The sequence below is a fragment of the Hippoglossus hippoglossus genome, chromosome 20 (genome assembly GCF_009819705.1).
Source record: "Hippoglossus hippoglossus isolate fHipHip1 chromosome 20, fHipHip1.pri, whole genome shotgun sequence".
Classification (NCBI taxonomy): Eukaryota; Metazoa; Chordata; class Actinopteri; order Pleuronectiformes; family Pleuronectidae; genus Hippoglossus; species Hippoglossus hippoglossus.
Genome location: NC_047170.1, coordinates 11,040,811 through 11,055,723, shown reverse-complemented (window position 1 = coordinate 11,055,723; position 14,913 = coordinate 11,040,811). Strand labels below are relative to the sequence as shown.

Sequence of the window (14,913 nt, the reverse complement as noted above, 5' to 3'; positions counted from 1 at the left end):
CTTCAATATTTTCTTTAATTTAAATTACACTATTAAACCTATCATCCTTTTCATCATAACATCTCTGACATTTGTGTAGTTACGTGTTTTCTTGGTTCCAACTACAGCTCAGTTGAATCAAAATATAACAAAGCTGTATTCTTCAACATAAAAGTATCACGTTATAACTCAAACCCTTTTCATTCCATCTTCACATTAAATGACAAACAGGAAGTATATTCATTTATCTGTGTCAGCAGAGTTTAGAACGTTCTGTGACCACTGTAAGTGATATGTGATATGAGCTTGCACCTGATATGCCCGACACATTAGCCAGATAATAGCTCAAAACAGGCCCCTCACCTTCACTGGAAAGGCATTGTGGTACCACACAGTAATGCAACCTCTTAGAAAGACTACACTATAGGCCATTCACTGTATATTTGTATATTCATAGCAACAGCATTTGTTTGAAATGATAAGATCATGCTTGGGCTTGCATTTGCCTAATTTGAATGGTCATATAATTATTTTCACTTTCTCTTGTGTTATTCAGAAAACAGCACATGTGAAATCATCATGGTATTCTCGAACATGTAACATTAAACCCCCCCCCATTAGGCCTAAATACAGTTTATTTTAAGTCACAACACCCACATGATTGACTTCCACTTTGTACTCTTAGAAAAATCCGACACGTCTTTTTACAAATTGACTCAACAGTTCAAGGGAGCAGTGCAAACAAACAAATCCTCCCACGCATGTGTTTTATATAGACGACCTTGGAACGGAATAGACAAGGGCATTATCATGTCTGATGCTGGTTGAAGGCACCGAAAGAAGTCAAGTCTTGTTCATCTTGTGCAAAATTGAGACTCATATTGTTCTAAATAGTTCATATGGGAGAACTACAGTTAATTTAAACATGCAAAGATATAGACAACCAGAATATGGCTGACACTTGTGACTGATGTTACCAGGCTCCTTGAAGTATCACTCATATGTTGGTCATGTCTAACACTGGGGGCGTGCTGGAAATCATTGGAATCGTGTGCTTGACTCATTTCAGAAGTATTATGTCCACTAATCAAACTATCCCAACTGATTGAATATTTGATTCATCAAAGGTGTGTAATGGAAATTTACTTAATAACTACTTACTTTACCCAATAACTACTTAGTTTATGCTTACAGCAGACATTTCCATAGGAAAAAGCTCGACATCAACCTTATGCATATAGCATATACACCCACTGTCTAGCATGTGACCCCATTGTCTAAACATGTGCTGCAGAAGTTGATCCTGAGGTCACTTGAATGCTATAGTGACCTTTGCTGCAGTCTGGTTGAAATGTGCTTGTGCTTTGTTCAAAGAACTCAGCTGACTGACAAGCCCCTTACCACACATAACCCTATTTCCTCTCCAACACAGAAAGGATGCAGCCTATAAATAACGCTTATAAAGACTATATGTCGTGACAGCATCCACCTTGCCTGTGTGATCCTTTCTGCAGAAAGCTTTTGCAAATAAACATACAAAGACAACTTGTCTCAGAACCTCGGTTATTGACCAATTTCCACCACTGGTGGTAAACTATTCAAATCAGTTCCCGATTTGCTCAGTTTGGTTGGTGGCCACCTAGAACTCGGGACCTGATGCGGCCGCGGGGCAGGGCGGTCGGGACCGGGCGAAACGGATCCGTGTTGGGTGCGTTTTGTGCACAATCAAAAATGCCCCGTATTCATTTCCTTCGTTATTTCATGCATGAGTGTTTCTTTGCCATATGTTTGAAATAAATGTATTTTATCATTTAATATGCAAAGTATTGATTAAATATCTTGTTTTTGATTACAAAACATTATTTTCCTTGTTCCTTTCTTATTTTATATACAAACGTAAACTTTGTATTTATACATCACTTTTACACACATTCTAGCCTTATAAATTACCACATTATATATTATCTCTGACACATCCCTATCAGAACATTTTGTTTTTTTAGGCTGTCATGTTTCATTTGAGTAAAACCACATTACTCAATTAAAGTATGAAGGAACTTTTTTGCAAAAGTGGTATTTAAGTATTCAAGTGTTCTTCCTATGGAACCAGGTACAGAAGTAAGAACTAACACAGATCTCACCAAACGGGTCTTTTATTAAGATGGAGGTGAACAAAGATTTTTGGGGCAGGAGTCACATTTATCACATTCTTGAGGAAGGGGTGCAGCCTGTCATATCCTTTTATTTTATTAAAACAAAATTCTTTAATACTAATAAAATTCAAACAGAAAGCCAGGTGCAAAAAAGAACAACAACGTCTCGTGGTTTTATATACTCATTCATGTTTCATATGATGTACATGGCAAAACAAGTTAAATATTTAAAAAAATCCAAAAATGTTTCAAGCTTCTACATGATCACTGAAACTTTAGCAATCCAAAAAGTTTGCAGCCATGAGCAGTTCCAGTGCAATCTCCGGGGCGATGGGGAATTCAGGGATTTCTGTGGAGCTGTTGGTGTAACGGACCTTGTAGGTGAAATACATGCACACCTTGGACAAGACATGGGACGGAATCTCCCTGAAGTTCACCTCATTGGTTTCATTCTCAGCAAACTGACCTGCAGATGGAGGGTTACAGAAGGTGTCATGAGAAGAAAGGGGGAAAAAAAACACAATGTTTTAAAAATCATACAATTGATGAAATACACATTTGTATAACCTGTCTGGGAAGTAGCTATTTAAACTGAATAATTCTGCAAGATACTTCCTACTAACATAAGACCATTGCAGGCATCAGCAAAACACTGGAAACAATCCTATATTTCCTTGTTTAATAGGAGGTAACACAGTGCCACCAGCTTAATAGGAGGTAACACAGTGCCACCAGCTGGACAGGCAAAATGAAACACCTATATAGTCATTATGATCTGAAACCATGGCCAACCCAACCCCTTACAAGTCTCAATCTAAATCAAGTTAGCATGCACAGAAACTCCACTGTACACGTTAGACTTTTGAAAGCATGAAAACACATTATAGTGAAGTGTCCAATTATTTTTGAACCACTTAAATCTGGGCACCATGTTTAAGGGGCTGCATCTACCAGATCTATATTGACTCTAAACCAATCTAATTAATGCAGGTTCTTGGCACCTTAAAGCATTACCCATTATCATATTAAACAATGCTCAGAGCCTGAACCCTGCTAGTGTTGACTGCATCTAAGCAGCACAGATGACGATAATGCTGCATGCTCTACGCGACAAAGGACGACTAGATGTGCTGAAAACTGGTACATTTTGGGGGGTTACTTAGTACACATAAAAAAAATCCCAAATGATAAGATTCCCTGTGAATTAACGTTACAAATAAATGATTACATTTACAAGACAGTTGATTCAGTTTTTCACATCACATGAATAGGTGTACTATTTATGTTTAAACCTGATGTCCCAATCCTCACCTGGCCCACTCAACATGGCTTTGATAGTCCCAGATGTCAAGGCATGTTCTCGTTTCACTATGAACTCGTGGCCATCTGAGGAGATCAGCTTCACATACATGGCGTCTGGCCCCTCACAGCCACCATAGGTTCTCTCTTCACCGTCTGTGAAGCAACAGAGACACAATATTGAACAGGTGCGAGCAAGACGCCTCAGTGTCACACACACACAAACACACACAGTTGTTAAAGAGACACATTTAGCAAATGACACATGTGATACTGAGCGATGGTGATGTGATCAGACATTTGATAAACTGGCAATCTAATTATAATTTTCTCAGAAGGTGCAAGATAAAATGACGTCAATCACTCACCCATCTTGTTCCTGGATTTATGTCAATCCTGAAAATGAACACAGGAAAATTACAAACCTTATTATCATCGAGGGCCATCAAGTATCTTGTGATTATTAACGTTACGCCAGATGGAGCAATTAGCTGGCCTAAATGAAGCTGTAGTTGAAATAAACATAGCTAGGCATTCATTAAGCTGTATTACTCAAATCAGACTACGACTGGGGTCATTTGATCCAGTGTCCGAACGGTTTTAGATTATTTTGCAGCCGTCGGCGTTAGCTTGCGTTGGCTAGCAAGCTAACGCCGTGCGAAACTATCGATGTTTTTTCTTTTGTCCGCCTTTCAGTGTTTACACCTCAACACACAAAGAGAACGACACACACAGACACACAACAGCGTGTACGCGAATCGTAACATCGTCTCTTACCACTCTGTTGAAGAATCTGGAGCGGAGATTGCTTTTCAGCTAAAGTTAGCCACCAGTCTATTGACACCCGGAACCGGTTTGTATGAACACCCCCGTTCCGCAGTAAATGTCTTCCGTGGAATTCCTCTCGCAGTGAGAACCGTTCCTCCTCACATTGGTTATATATTCAATTTTGTGCATGTGCGACAAAAACTGCGGGAGGAGTAGCGGGACGAAATTTATGGCAGAAGAATTAAGAATAATAATAAGTATAGGGAATAATAATATATGTGCGTGCATTAAAAATAATTAAAATTAAATGTCAGTGTTGACATAAAAATCAAGTTTGATGCTTTAAGTTTTCAGGGAGGCTAAAGGTTTTCCTAAAAAGAAAAAAAAAAGATTTAGATTTAGATTTAGATTTAGATTTAGATTTGGATTTGATTTGATTTGATTTGATATTAATCAACAAAACAAAACAAAAAAGTAAACAGCAAAGTAGGTGGAGCTTTTGAAACATGAACATTTACCCCCCTGCTGCCCAACATAGGTATCACTATATATTAAAGGGGGCAAATGTGTATTTTTTATGTTTATAAATAGTTGAGGTAACTTGTTAAATTCTTGTTGTAACTTGTCAAATACACTAGTTTATGGACCATTTTATAGAGATGATATTGTCCTATTAAGCCTGTAGGGGGCGTATTTGCTCCTGGTTCACTTTCCAGACTGTCACTTCTGCCTGTGATGAGTGAGAGCAGGTGCTGATTGGACATGACAGAGACTTTGTGAAGGCCCATAAATCTGGATTCAAGAGAGAATGAAACACACACACACACACACACACACACACAGTAGTCTCTGCACCATCTTAAGTTAATCAATCCCGCATGTGAGCATTATTTTGATCTCAAAACTTTGAAAGGACATGTTGTGATAGTTGCCTCGCAGTGACAACCGGAAGACTCACATTTTCTAAATTAGAATTAAGTTTGTTTTTCGATAACTTCTCTTCTACCCGGTAAAGGGGCGTCGTTCACAGCTCAGACCGTTGAGAAGAGGGCACACGCTGTAGTCACGGTCAGGTTCAGTTCTTTCATGTAGGAAAAGTGATGACTGTTGAAATGTGAGGCCACCAAATTGACGCGGCGATATCTGAGCTGTGACACACAGAGCCGATTACTGAGCGTGCCTGTAAATTGTGCCGTTTGACCCGGAGGTGCTCTCTGAAGGACTCTCATGCTCCTCATGGAAAATTGTTGTGGGTTTTTTGTGCCATTTTCTCCCCTTCACGCTGTTGCTCATTCACACAGAGATGTCAGGCATCCACCGCTGACTCACAGGTGGGACACAGGACACAGTTTTGTTTCAGACTTGTGCAAAGGTGACATCTGACTGTTTCTCTTCCGGTAATACCAAGTTTAGCACTGGTGCCAGTTGGGTTTCCAGAAAGTTCCTGTACAGCCTCCTGCCTGTGTTGCCTGTTGACACCCTCACACACACACACACACACACACACACACACACACACACACACACACACACACACACACACACACTCTCACACACACACAACCAAAAACAATCACTGACCTTCCAGTCCCCCATTACACCATTAGTGCTCATGATCAGAGCAGGCGGGTGACGGCAGACGCTTTGATGTTCCTCTGATACGACCCACCCCGCTGCAGCTGCTCTCAGCTCTATTTTGGGGAGGCTGCTGTGGGCCCTTAGAACGAGGCTTCCTTAACACACCCGCATACACGCACACTCAATATATGCAAACAAACTCGTTGTGCCAAGTGATATCATCCCCTCCTTAAACACATTGATTGTACACTTTCTCAGACCTCACTTTCTTGCACTCACACACACAACACAGAGTCGTATCTACATGTCTTGCATTGACTTACTTTGATTTCCGGGAGACTCTAACTTTAACCATAGTTAGAAATTGCCTAACCCTAATCTTAGCCCAACCCTAACCTGAACCTAACTTTAACCTAACCCTAACCCTAACCCTAACCCTGACCTGAACCTAAACCTAACCCTAACCTGAACCTAACCTTAGCCTGAACCTGAACCTAACCTTAAAATGTTCACATTGGAATTTAAGGATTTTCCTTATGGGGACTTATTTTCTGTCCCCAAGGAAGACAAGTCCCCATAATGTCAACTGTGTAAACAGACTCTGGTCTCTACTATAGGAGTAATACACACACACTTGCTGGAAAAGATACTTGTCAATCTTAATCATTTTTAATGGAACTAAGTGTTTGTGTTTGTTTGGCATCTTATGCGTTCACATGTGCTGCACTCTTTACATTTACATTCTATATGTGCAGGCACAGTTGTGTTTACTTGGTTCAAACATGCTTTATGCATCCAGTCAATATCTTACATTTCATCATTAAACATAAAAAGTTCTGTAAAGGTGTGGCACGATTTGGTCTGTTAAGTAGACCATGTCCCACAATAACTCCACCAGCAGATATCCACTTCCTAAGCACCAGTTTCGAAATGTCAACACACAGGATCATGTGTGATTAGTACAATGGCTTTGTCAGAAAGGCCCTGAGTGAAACCAGGTCACAGTTTTAGTCATGATAGGGAGAGATGGGGGAGGAATTTCTTTCGGCATTTCTCCTCTGAAAAGAGGGTAAGGCTTGTCACAATCAATCCGAGGGTATTGTCCCTTCTGCCTGCAGCGAGTTCCGGCGCCCTGCGATTCCTATGTCGACTCATCACATGTCACAAAGGACTCTGGTGAAATAATGATATGTCACATCATGTAAAATAAATATCAATTTCCAATGATGTTAAAGTAAACCAAAATGTATTTGGTCAATGTGGCCGCCTCAACAAGACAATTAGCATGGCTACTACAAGAACAACAACGTATCAATATTATGATCATAAACATGATCGTGAACATTGAACATCTGAAAAGTTCTTGATACATTTTTTTATTCACAAAAGAATAATATTTCTTGACCTTACTCTACATAAAAAATGCTTCAAATGGAATAAGAGACATTGAAATGGATTTGACATTCTTTTACTTTAATAGCTTGAGGCTAATTGTCTGAACAGTGTTGACTCAAACTTTCATCATAATTCACATGTCACCAGATATGCAGGACACGAAAAGTCCCGTGTATAAACTGCACATAAGTGAAATGACTTGCGTGTTTATTATTTTAGTCGTCCACGTCACGTGCTTGCCTGAAGAAAAAAAACAAACATCAGCGTATGACAAAAATAGAAAAGTGCTGCGTGTTTAAATTATAAGTCAGAGATAATAGTTTACTTTAGATGACAGAGTGATAGGTTTACAGCTTTATAACTGAGATTTGTTAGTGTAAATAGAACAGATGAAGTGATGCTAAGCTAAGCTAGCTATGCCAGGCATGGAAAGGGGATCCACTTAATACTGATGTCTTAGCAACAGTTTTGAAAAACGCTGGCCACTGATATCCCCTCACTGCTTACGAGCCTTAATCCAATTTTAGAAGCACAACCGAGCTGCATTTTAGACACAAGGTGGAGGCCTGGACTCAGAGCGGGGAAGTTAAATGTGCACTTCAAAACACTTTACAGCAGATTCAAAAAACACAGTTGATAAATAATTGATGATGTAAAACTTAGCTGTAATAATATACAATGATATATAATTACATCTATATATATATATATAAACACACATAAAAAAACAATGAGTTATGAAGTATTTGTGTGTAAAAGAATTATATAGATTTTACACACACAAAAATCATTTCTGTCATACCATTCCACTTATTCATATCTTAATGGAAAATACAAACAGACTTTCTTCAGAAACAAATATTGAATTACCTGATATTAAAATGGGAAATTGAATTGAGAATTATTGAAATAATTTACAAATGAATATATGATCCATCTATAAATAGGTTAAATTAAACAGAGGTTTGTAAAAAAACATAAAAAATATGTAAATGGTCACAAGGAAATGAAGTTTTTAAAGAGAAATAAATCACTGCATACACAAACTGAAGTATTTTTAATCAAACATGTGAAAGGTCAACTCCCATGTCATCTGCCTTTCCATTTTCCTGCTAATTTTTTCACCCATTTAAATATCAGTAAATGAAACACTTAATAGCTCAGTTAATACATTCACTTGTCAAACCATTTACCTGTTTTTATTGTCCAATAACATGAAATAATTGAATGTATAATAACCATTTCCATCACTTCTTAATGATGCATCTCTAAATCGTGTTTTTCTCTTCTGGCAAAATCCTGCTGGCGTCCTGAAGTCCTCCTGAAGTGAATCGACATCGGCTCTGACGGCGCTGCCACGTTTTCTGAACATCAGCAAAATCAGCATTGATCCTTCACCCTGGTCAAAGTTGTATCTGTCACTGGAATTTGTCAAATGGAGTCTAAGAAGGTAGATACACTTATAAGGTTTGGGTTTATATTTGTCCAGGACTGCTTGTGCAACCAAATCTTGTCCAGCGTGCTTTTCCATATCAGAATAGTAACAGAGATATTCTATACTATTACTGACAAGTTCGGCTTCACATAGTGAGTTTTAGGTGCCAGGTTTATACACTATCCAGAATATTTTGTTCCAACGGCATTATGGCACCTGGTAATTTTAAAACTGCAGGATAAACATGTCTAATACAGGCCTCGTTTATATGTTTCTATATTAAGTTTTTGTTTTTGTTTTTTTCTTCTCGCCCAAGCAGACAAACAAAAATGTTAGAATGAAACTGTGAGATGAGCAGCCTGCGTGTTCCGTGGTGTCTGCTGGCGTCGGGGCAGGGGGCACGGCAAGTGCATGACATGGCGTTGCTGATTGCTGGCAGGTGCCGCCTCTGGTGTAACTCGACACTAATCCACGACTGATCAGCAGTGGAAACGGTACAAACTGACCCAAGACAAACCGGGGCACCTGCCTGCGCCCGCATCGCTCATGTGAGACCCCGACCAAGACCCTTTGATTTCATGCCTGGTCTTTTACCCCCGGATCTCATTATGAGAAGGTCACCGTGAGGCCACCGCATGGGGGGGGGGGGGGGGGGGGACAAACCATCACAGATACATAGAAGTGAACATGAGACTGGAATTTCAAACATTCCGGGGAGACAAGTGAAAATCCTTGCATCCATCAGTTCAAATCCAAGTGTAGATTTGTTGTCAGTGCAACTGTATGTTGCATAATGATGGGCTTTGTGGAATAATGTTGTGCAGCATAATATGAGTATTATGTTTCTTACATCCGCCAAGGAGGTTCTGTGTTTGTCTGCATTGTTTGTTTGTGAGCAGGATTACGCAAAAATGACTCACTCAATTTCCATGCGATTTTGTTGAGGGGGTCAGGGATGACCCAAGATAGAATCCATACAATTTTGTTGTGGATCCAGATCAGGGGGCAGATGTTTCGTGGACTGATATTTATAGAGTGTGCCTCTACTGAATGCCATTCTAGTTAAGTATGTATTAATTTGATTGGTTGAACAAAAACATCAATGCATCAAATGAAGATTCCTGGTGGTGAAGTCTCTGGTGAAAAAGCCAAAAATACCATAAATAAACAAACTTTAATTTAACAAGGCATAACATCTTTATTGTTATACACATAACTTGATCTCCAAAGACTTTGCACAAATCAGTGGGGTAACATGAACCTTGAGATATCAAAAGTCTCCTGCAGTTCCTCGTTATGTCCTCAAATACTCAAACAAGTACATCTGCCTTTCATATCCCCATAATGGTACATACAGTACAACCAATTAGAGATAAAAGTACTTTTTTTCCACTGTCAAACATTATCATATGTGCATTTACGTTACCAATTACAAACAAGTTATATCCATTTTCAAAATACAGGTGTGCAAATTGTTAGAAAAATACCAACTCATACCAGATTCTGGATTGTGCTCTGTAAAAATCCTTACAAATAGTATATAATAATCTATATATAAATGTCTCCGACATGCAATGTTGCATTTCAAAAAAATATCCCCCATAAACAGGCTGTTGTGTTAAACCCTCTGAAACTCCAGTCCTCACGATGCTCGTGTGAAGACGTGGAAAACAAAGAAAAGGAGGGCGAAGAAGGGCGAAGAATTAGATGTTCAGTCATTTGTTTTCTTGGTCTGCTTTTATTGTATAGATTTCAGTAGTTTTCTGGTAGTTATATATTGACAGTTTGCAGACATCTAACTGGCTGAAGCATCCTCCGAAATATACCGTGCTGCTCGTTTCGTAACAGAAAATAATCTACTGTCGTCGAGTCAAACTTCAAAACTGTACTGCAGCAAAGACACCCACAGCCATATTAAAGCCCTTTTTTATGATTACCAGTGTTCACAAACACGTCATTTGTACAATGAATAAATAATTAATCTTGGTAGTGATGACAAGTAAATGTCAAGCATGTAAATAACCACTTTTTTTTTTTTTTAAATCAAAGAAACTCATGCCATACCCGCAACAAAGACTAAACAGCTACGATGAAGCGAGTTAAAAAGCACGATGGAGGTGATGACAACAGTCAGAGTGTCCCCCCCACAACACAACAAAGTTAAGACAAGGATGGCATCTCTCTCCCTCCCGTGTTTCCTCATCTTTTTTCCGAGGTAAACAGTCGTACTGTTAAAGACTTTTTATCTTATTTTTTTTTTATTTTTTATTTTTAAAAGGCATCTCTCCTTCTCCCTGCTGCCACATTCCCCATGGCCTCAACCTGAATAAATTCACCTTCAACCATCCACAAGACTGCCCTGATCCAGTCTCATCAGCGTGTAAGCACTGCCGGGCCCACAGAAGCGGTTGCGTGAATAAAATGCATCTATTGTTATATAAAACAATGAAAGCAAAGAAAAGAATGAAGGAATTCAAGCAAAAAATGGTCTTGGCATGAAATAATTTTCCTTCTGATTCAATAAATAACATAAGACATTTGCTACTTCAATCTCAACCTCCCGTCTAAACACAATGCCAGCTGGTAATCAACACTTTGTCCAGTCAGGCATATTCAAATTGACTAAATAAATGGAACATAGCATTTTTTTTATATGGGTACAACCCTCTGTTTTGGCAAAATATAGTAGCTTTACTTTGAAAAAATAAAACATATTGCACGTTCAGTAACACGAATGTGTAATGTCAAATTACAACTAGAACTTTTTAAAAACAAAAAAGGGAAAATCAATTTATTCACTCATTCTTAGATGAGAAATTTTCAACTACAAGCGTTTATGACTGCAGGTAACCAACATTCAGAGAACCACGATGAACGAAAGAAGAAGCTACAAGAGAACAGAAAACAAACAAATGTTAAAACTGTACCATGCACGGGGAGTGTTTTCAAAGCAGTGTATCCTGGGTAACAATGGACGGAGCTCCAGAAAGCTGCGGTAATAATTGGGTTAACCGAGTAAGACTGGCTAGTGACCGTGCTAGCACCGACTGCTGGAGGCGGCCGTGCCCAGTTTTCTGTTGCAAGAGTGGTGTGAAGCCCAGAAAACGCTCCGAACACCCGAGCATGCTCCCGCTGCGACTGTCCTCATTGCCCCCCCCCCTCCTGTCGGCGGGCTCACATCTCCCCATCAAAACGTCAGATGGCAAAATAGAAAGGCAGCTGTTTGCTCCCGTCATCTAAAAGTGCATCTCCACACTCTTCTCCTCCAGCAAAGTCCGTCGGCCCACCGCTACCTCTGCCATGGCAGTGGGCCACAGAGACCAGTGCTTGGATCAGCACACGAGTGGGTTTCAATTACTTCTTTTTTCAGACTGTGTATGTTTGGTTGCATTTTTTAACTTTTTTTTTTTTTTAAATCTCACTAGACACAACATTTCACCTCAGCTTTTAGAGAAGCCAAAGGAGTGCTAATTCACAGGGCTGGCCCTGAAGAAGGCCCATGGCAGGTCGGTGTTAGCGCTGCCTTCCTCCTGATTCTCTTCGGTGTCACGCTGATTCCCAAACACCTACGGCCGCCCCCGTGTCTCACTGGCGCCATTTTCATTTTTCAAGGCCGGCGATGCAACCGTACCGGTTGCCATGGCTTTACTGCAACATAGAAGATCATTTTGGATTTAATTGGCTGCTTTGCACTTGTCAGACACACATTGTGACACAAGACTTGAGTAAAAACACATCAAAATGACAAAAGCCCATTCTTTATAGAAAATAAAGGAACTTACCAGAGAAACAGCATCATCATGTCAGAAAATGGACAAATATAATTGCAAGGCCAATATTCAACAGCATTACCATAGCAACAAGGATCGAGTTAGGACCCTGCAAAACATGACATTATGATAAAGATCAGACATCACAGAACAATCTACAACAACAACATCCGCTCTGTGCTGCAGGTGTCTGTTTAAATAATAAACTGATAATTCACTGTTTGAACGAAAGAGGAAATTAATACAACTCTACTATCGTCACGGTAACGAGCTGGAGGCAATACCCTGTTAGCTTAGCTTAGCACAAAGACCATTAAAAGGGTTTGGCTCTGTCAAAAAAAATCCATTGAGAGTAGAATCCTATAAATAGCGCAGCAGTTTCTCACTAATAACAAAAACAAATCAATGTTTTACACATTTGGATTTTATCAATTTTAAAAACATAATGTGTTGATGGCTGAGTTATGGACATGCTGGCAGGCAGATATGTTCTGTACAGATGGGAGTGATTTCCAGCCCTTGACCACCTAAAATGCACATAAGCAACTTTCCTAAAATATATATCTCTTCTCCAGAAACCTTTTTCCCCGTGATACTTACTGTTCCTTCGCCGTTTTCTGCAATCTCCATACTGGCTTTCTTTGTGTCTGCGAGGCTCTTTGGCTTTAGGGAATCCTGCTTCCTGAGTTTCGGGTCGCTCTTGCTCTCCCGTATGGAGGCCGGCTTAGGAGTAGGGGTGCTATAGGACTTGGGGGGTTGTGGGGGCATACGTGCCAGGGTCAGGGCACTAGGCTCTTCCTCGACATCCTCCTCAGGGTCCGGGGGACGAGGCATCCTTGTAGGGGTCTTGACATAGTAACTGTGGTACTCAGTGTGGAGCTGCCCGTTGACTGGAATTGCAGGGGGCTGTGGAGGAGGAGCCGAGGCCGGGGTGGGCTGCTGAACCTTAGCGGGTTTAGGTGGAGCCTCGATGTGGACGTGAGAACTTTTGGGGCCATCGGTGACGGACAGCCTCTCCTCTTTACTCAGCTTTCTGCCAGACCGCTCATCCTTGCTGGTCTTCTGACTTGACTTCTCCTCTTTGCTGGTTTTGCGGGACGGTTTCTCCTCTTTGCTGGTTTTGCGGCTCGTGCTGTTGGAGGTGCTGTGACCTTTTTTCTTGCTGGAGTGGGGCGAGGGGGGAGGTGTGCCTCCTGCACTGGTCACAGGGGAGTGGGGAGGAGTCGTACCTTTGCGGTAGAAGTGAGGAGAATCTTTCGTGGCGTTCTCCTTCTTTTCAACAGGGACCTCTTTAATCTCCACGGGCTCCTTTGACTGTTGTTTTACGTAGTCAGGACCTGCAGAGGTGACAGAGGTGACACACATTAACGCCACAGATAATCCACTTATACACCAGGACTAGAGTGGGGAGAACCAACCTGAGCAAATATTAAGCTTACATGTATATTAACTGCATCAGGCTTCGGTCTGGTTAAGACACAAAAAATTAATGTCTATCGGGTTTCGAGTCAGGCTTGGTTATTTTTCTCTCTGGTTCAAACGGGTTCGGAGAGAACAAGGCAGCCCGAGCAGCACTCGAACCTGAACACCTGCACCACTCTGCTTCTCATGTTTTCTCAATTTAAGTCACATGATTATAATTCATTATTTTCATGTGTCATGATCCAGCCTGGTTCACCGTCTCTACGCTAAGATAACCAGCCATGCGCTACAGCGTCATATCAAAACATATTTGAAAAATATATTTTTTCTACTTGGCATTTGACAAAAAAGTATTTCCCCAAAGGTCTAATCTTTTTGGTTTTTGGAACTACCTTCAAAACAGAGGTAAGTGTTTTGGAATAATGTTGTGGGTTTTTTCAAGTATCAGCATATTTAGCTCTGTAACTCAAATGTAATGAATAAAACACGAGAGGCACAAACTAGCGCTACCACCTGGTTCACAACATGTAGGCCCATCATTATTTAAGTGCCCTGAAACGAGAGGTTCAGACATAGTTCAATGAGGACAAATGATGTTACCAAACCCCGAAACCATGCTAATGCTATTCTGAAATGTCTTATCAAGCTACTGGATATACTGCGAGCTAGATTTAAACTAAATCTGGCCCTCAGCGCTCTCAAATAAAATATTCATGAATCAACATTATATATGCAATCATTCCTCCTTTGGTCCTCTGCAAAGACTAAAGGAGGGAGGGAGACAGCGAGAAATAGATGATTAATGCGGAGTCACAAACAGCGTTTCACAAAGGAAGCCTCCTCTGCAGGCTCATCCTTATCAACGCAGCATCCGACCAACATGGCTGCACAGATAAAACGTCAACCTGAGGAGCAAGGATGCGTCTTTTTGTCTGGGGAGGCTCATTCTGCTGGATTCGTCTTCACTGTCTCTCAGTTTATGCGACTGAGATTCTGTTGGTGTTTCATTATGGACATCATGCAGGGCTCTAATGTCTGAACAATACAGTCCGCATCTGAATGTAAATGTCTTTTTCGCATGTGAGAAAAAAGAATATACACTTTATCCGCCCCT

The 14,913-nt window shown here is 40.5% G+C and overlaps 2 protein-coding genes across 2 annotated transcripts in view; both read right to left on the bottom strand.

The window, feature by feature from the left end:
- Nucleotides 1–2,116: 2,116 nt before the first annotated feature.
- On the bottom strand, nucleotides 2,117–4,342 carry eloca (elongin C paralog a). Its single transcript, XM_034571897.1, has 4 exons — nucleotides 4,209–4,342; nucleotides 3,800–3,827; nucleotides 3,444–3,587; nucleotides 2,117–2,598 (listed from the first exon to the last, which is right to left on the bottom strand). Exons 2-4 carry the CDS (start codon nucleotides 3,801–3,803, stop codon nucleotides 2,408–2,410), a joined length of 339 nt encoding a protein of 112 aa, XP_034427788.1. The 5' UTR covers nucleotides 3,804–3,827; nucleotides 4,209–4,342; the 3' UTR covers nucleotides 2,117–2,407.
- A 5,438-nt stretch (nucleotides 4,343–9,780) lies between these two features.
- jph1a (junctophilin 1a) overlaps nucleotides 9,781–14,913 on the bottom strand; it is a 31,252-nt gene continuing 26,119 nt past the window's right edge. Inside the window, exons 5-7 of the mRNA XM_034572325.1 lie at nucleotides 12,978–13,714; nucleotides 12,390–12,486; nucleotides 9,781–12,255 (exon numbers count right to left, since the gene is read on the bottom strand). Of these exons, the coding sequence (XP_034428216.1) occupies nucleotides 12,406–12,486; nucleotides 12,978–13,714 (818 nt within the window). The 3' untranslated portion in view covers nucleotides 9,781–12,255; nucleotides 12,390–12,405. The remainder of the gene's footprint in view (nucleotides 12,256–12,389; nucleotides 12,487–12,977; nucleotides 13,715–14,913) is intronic.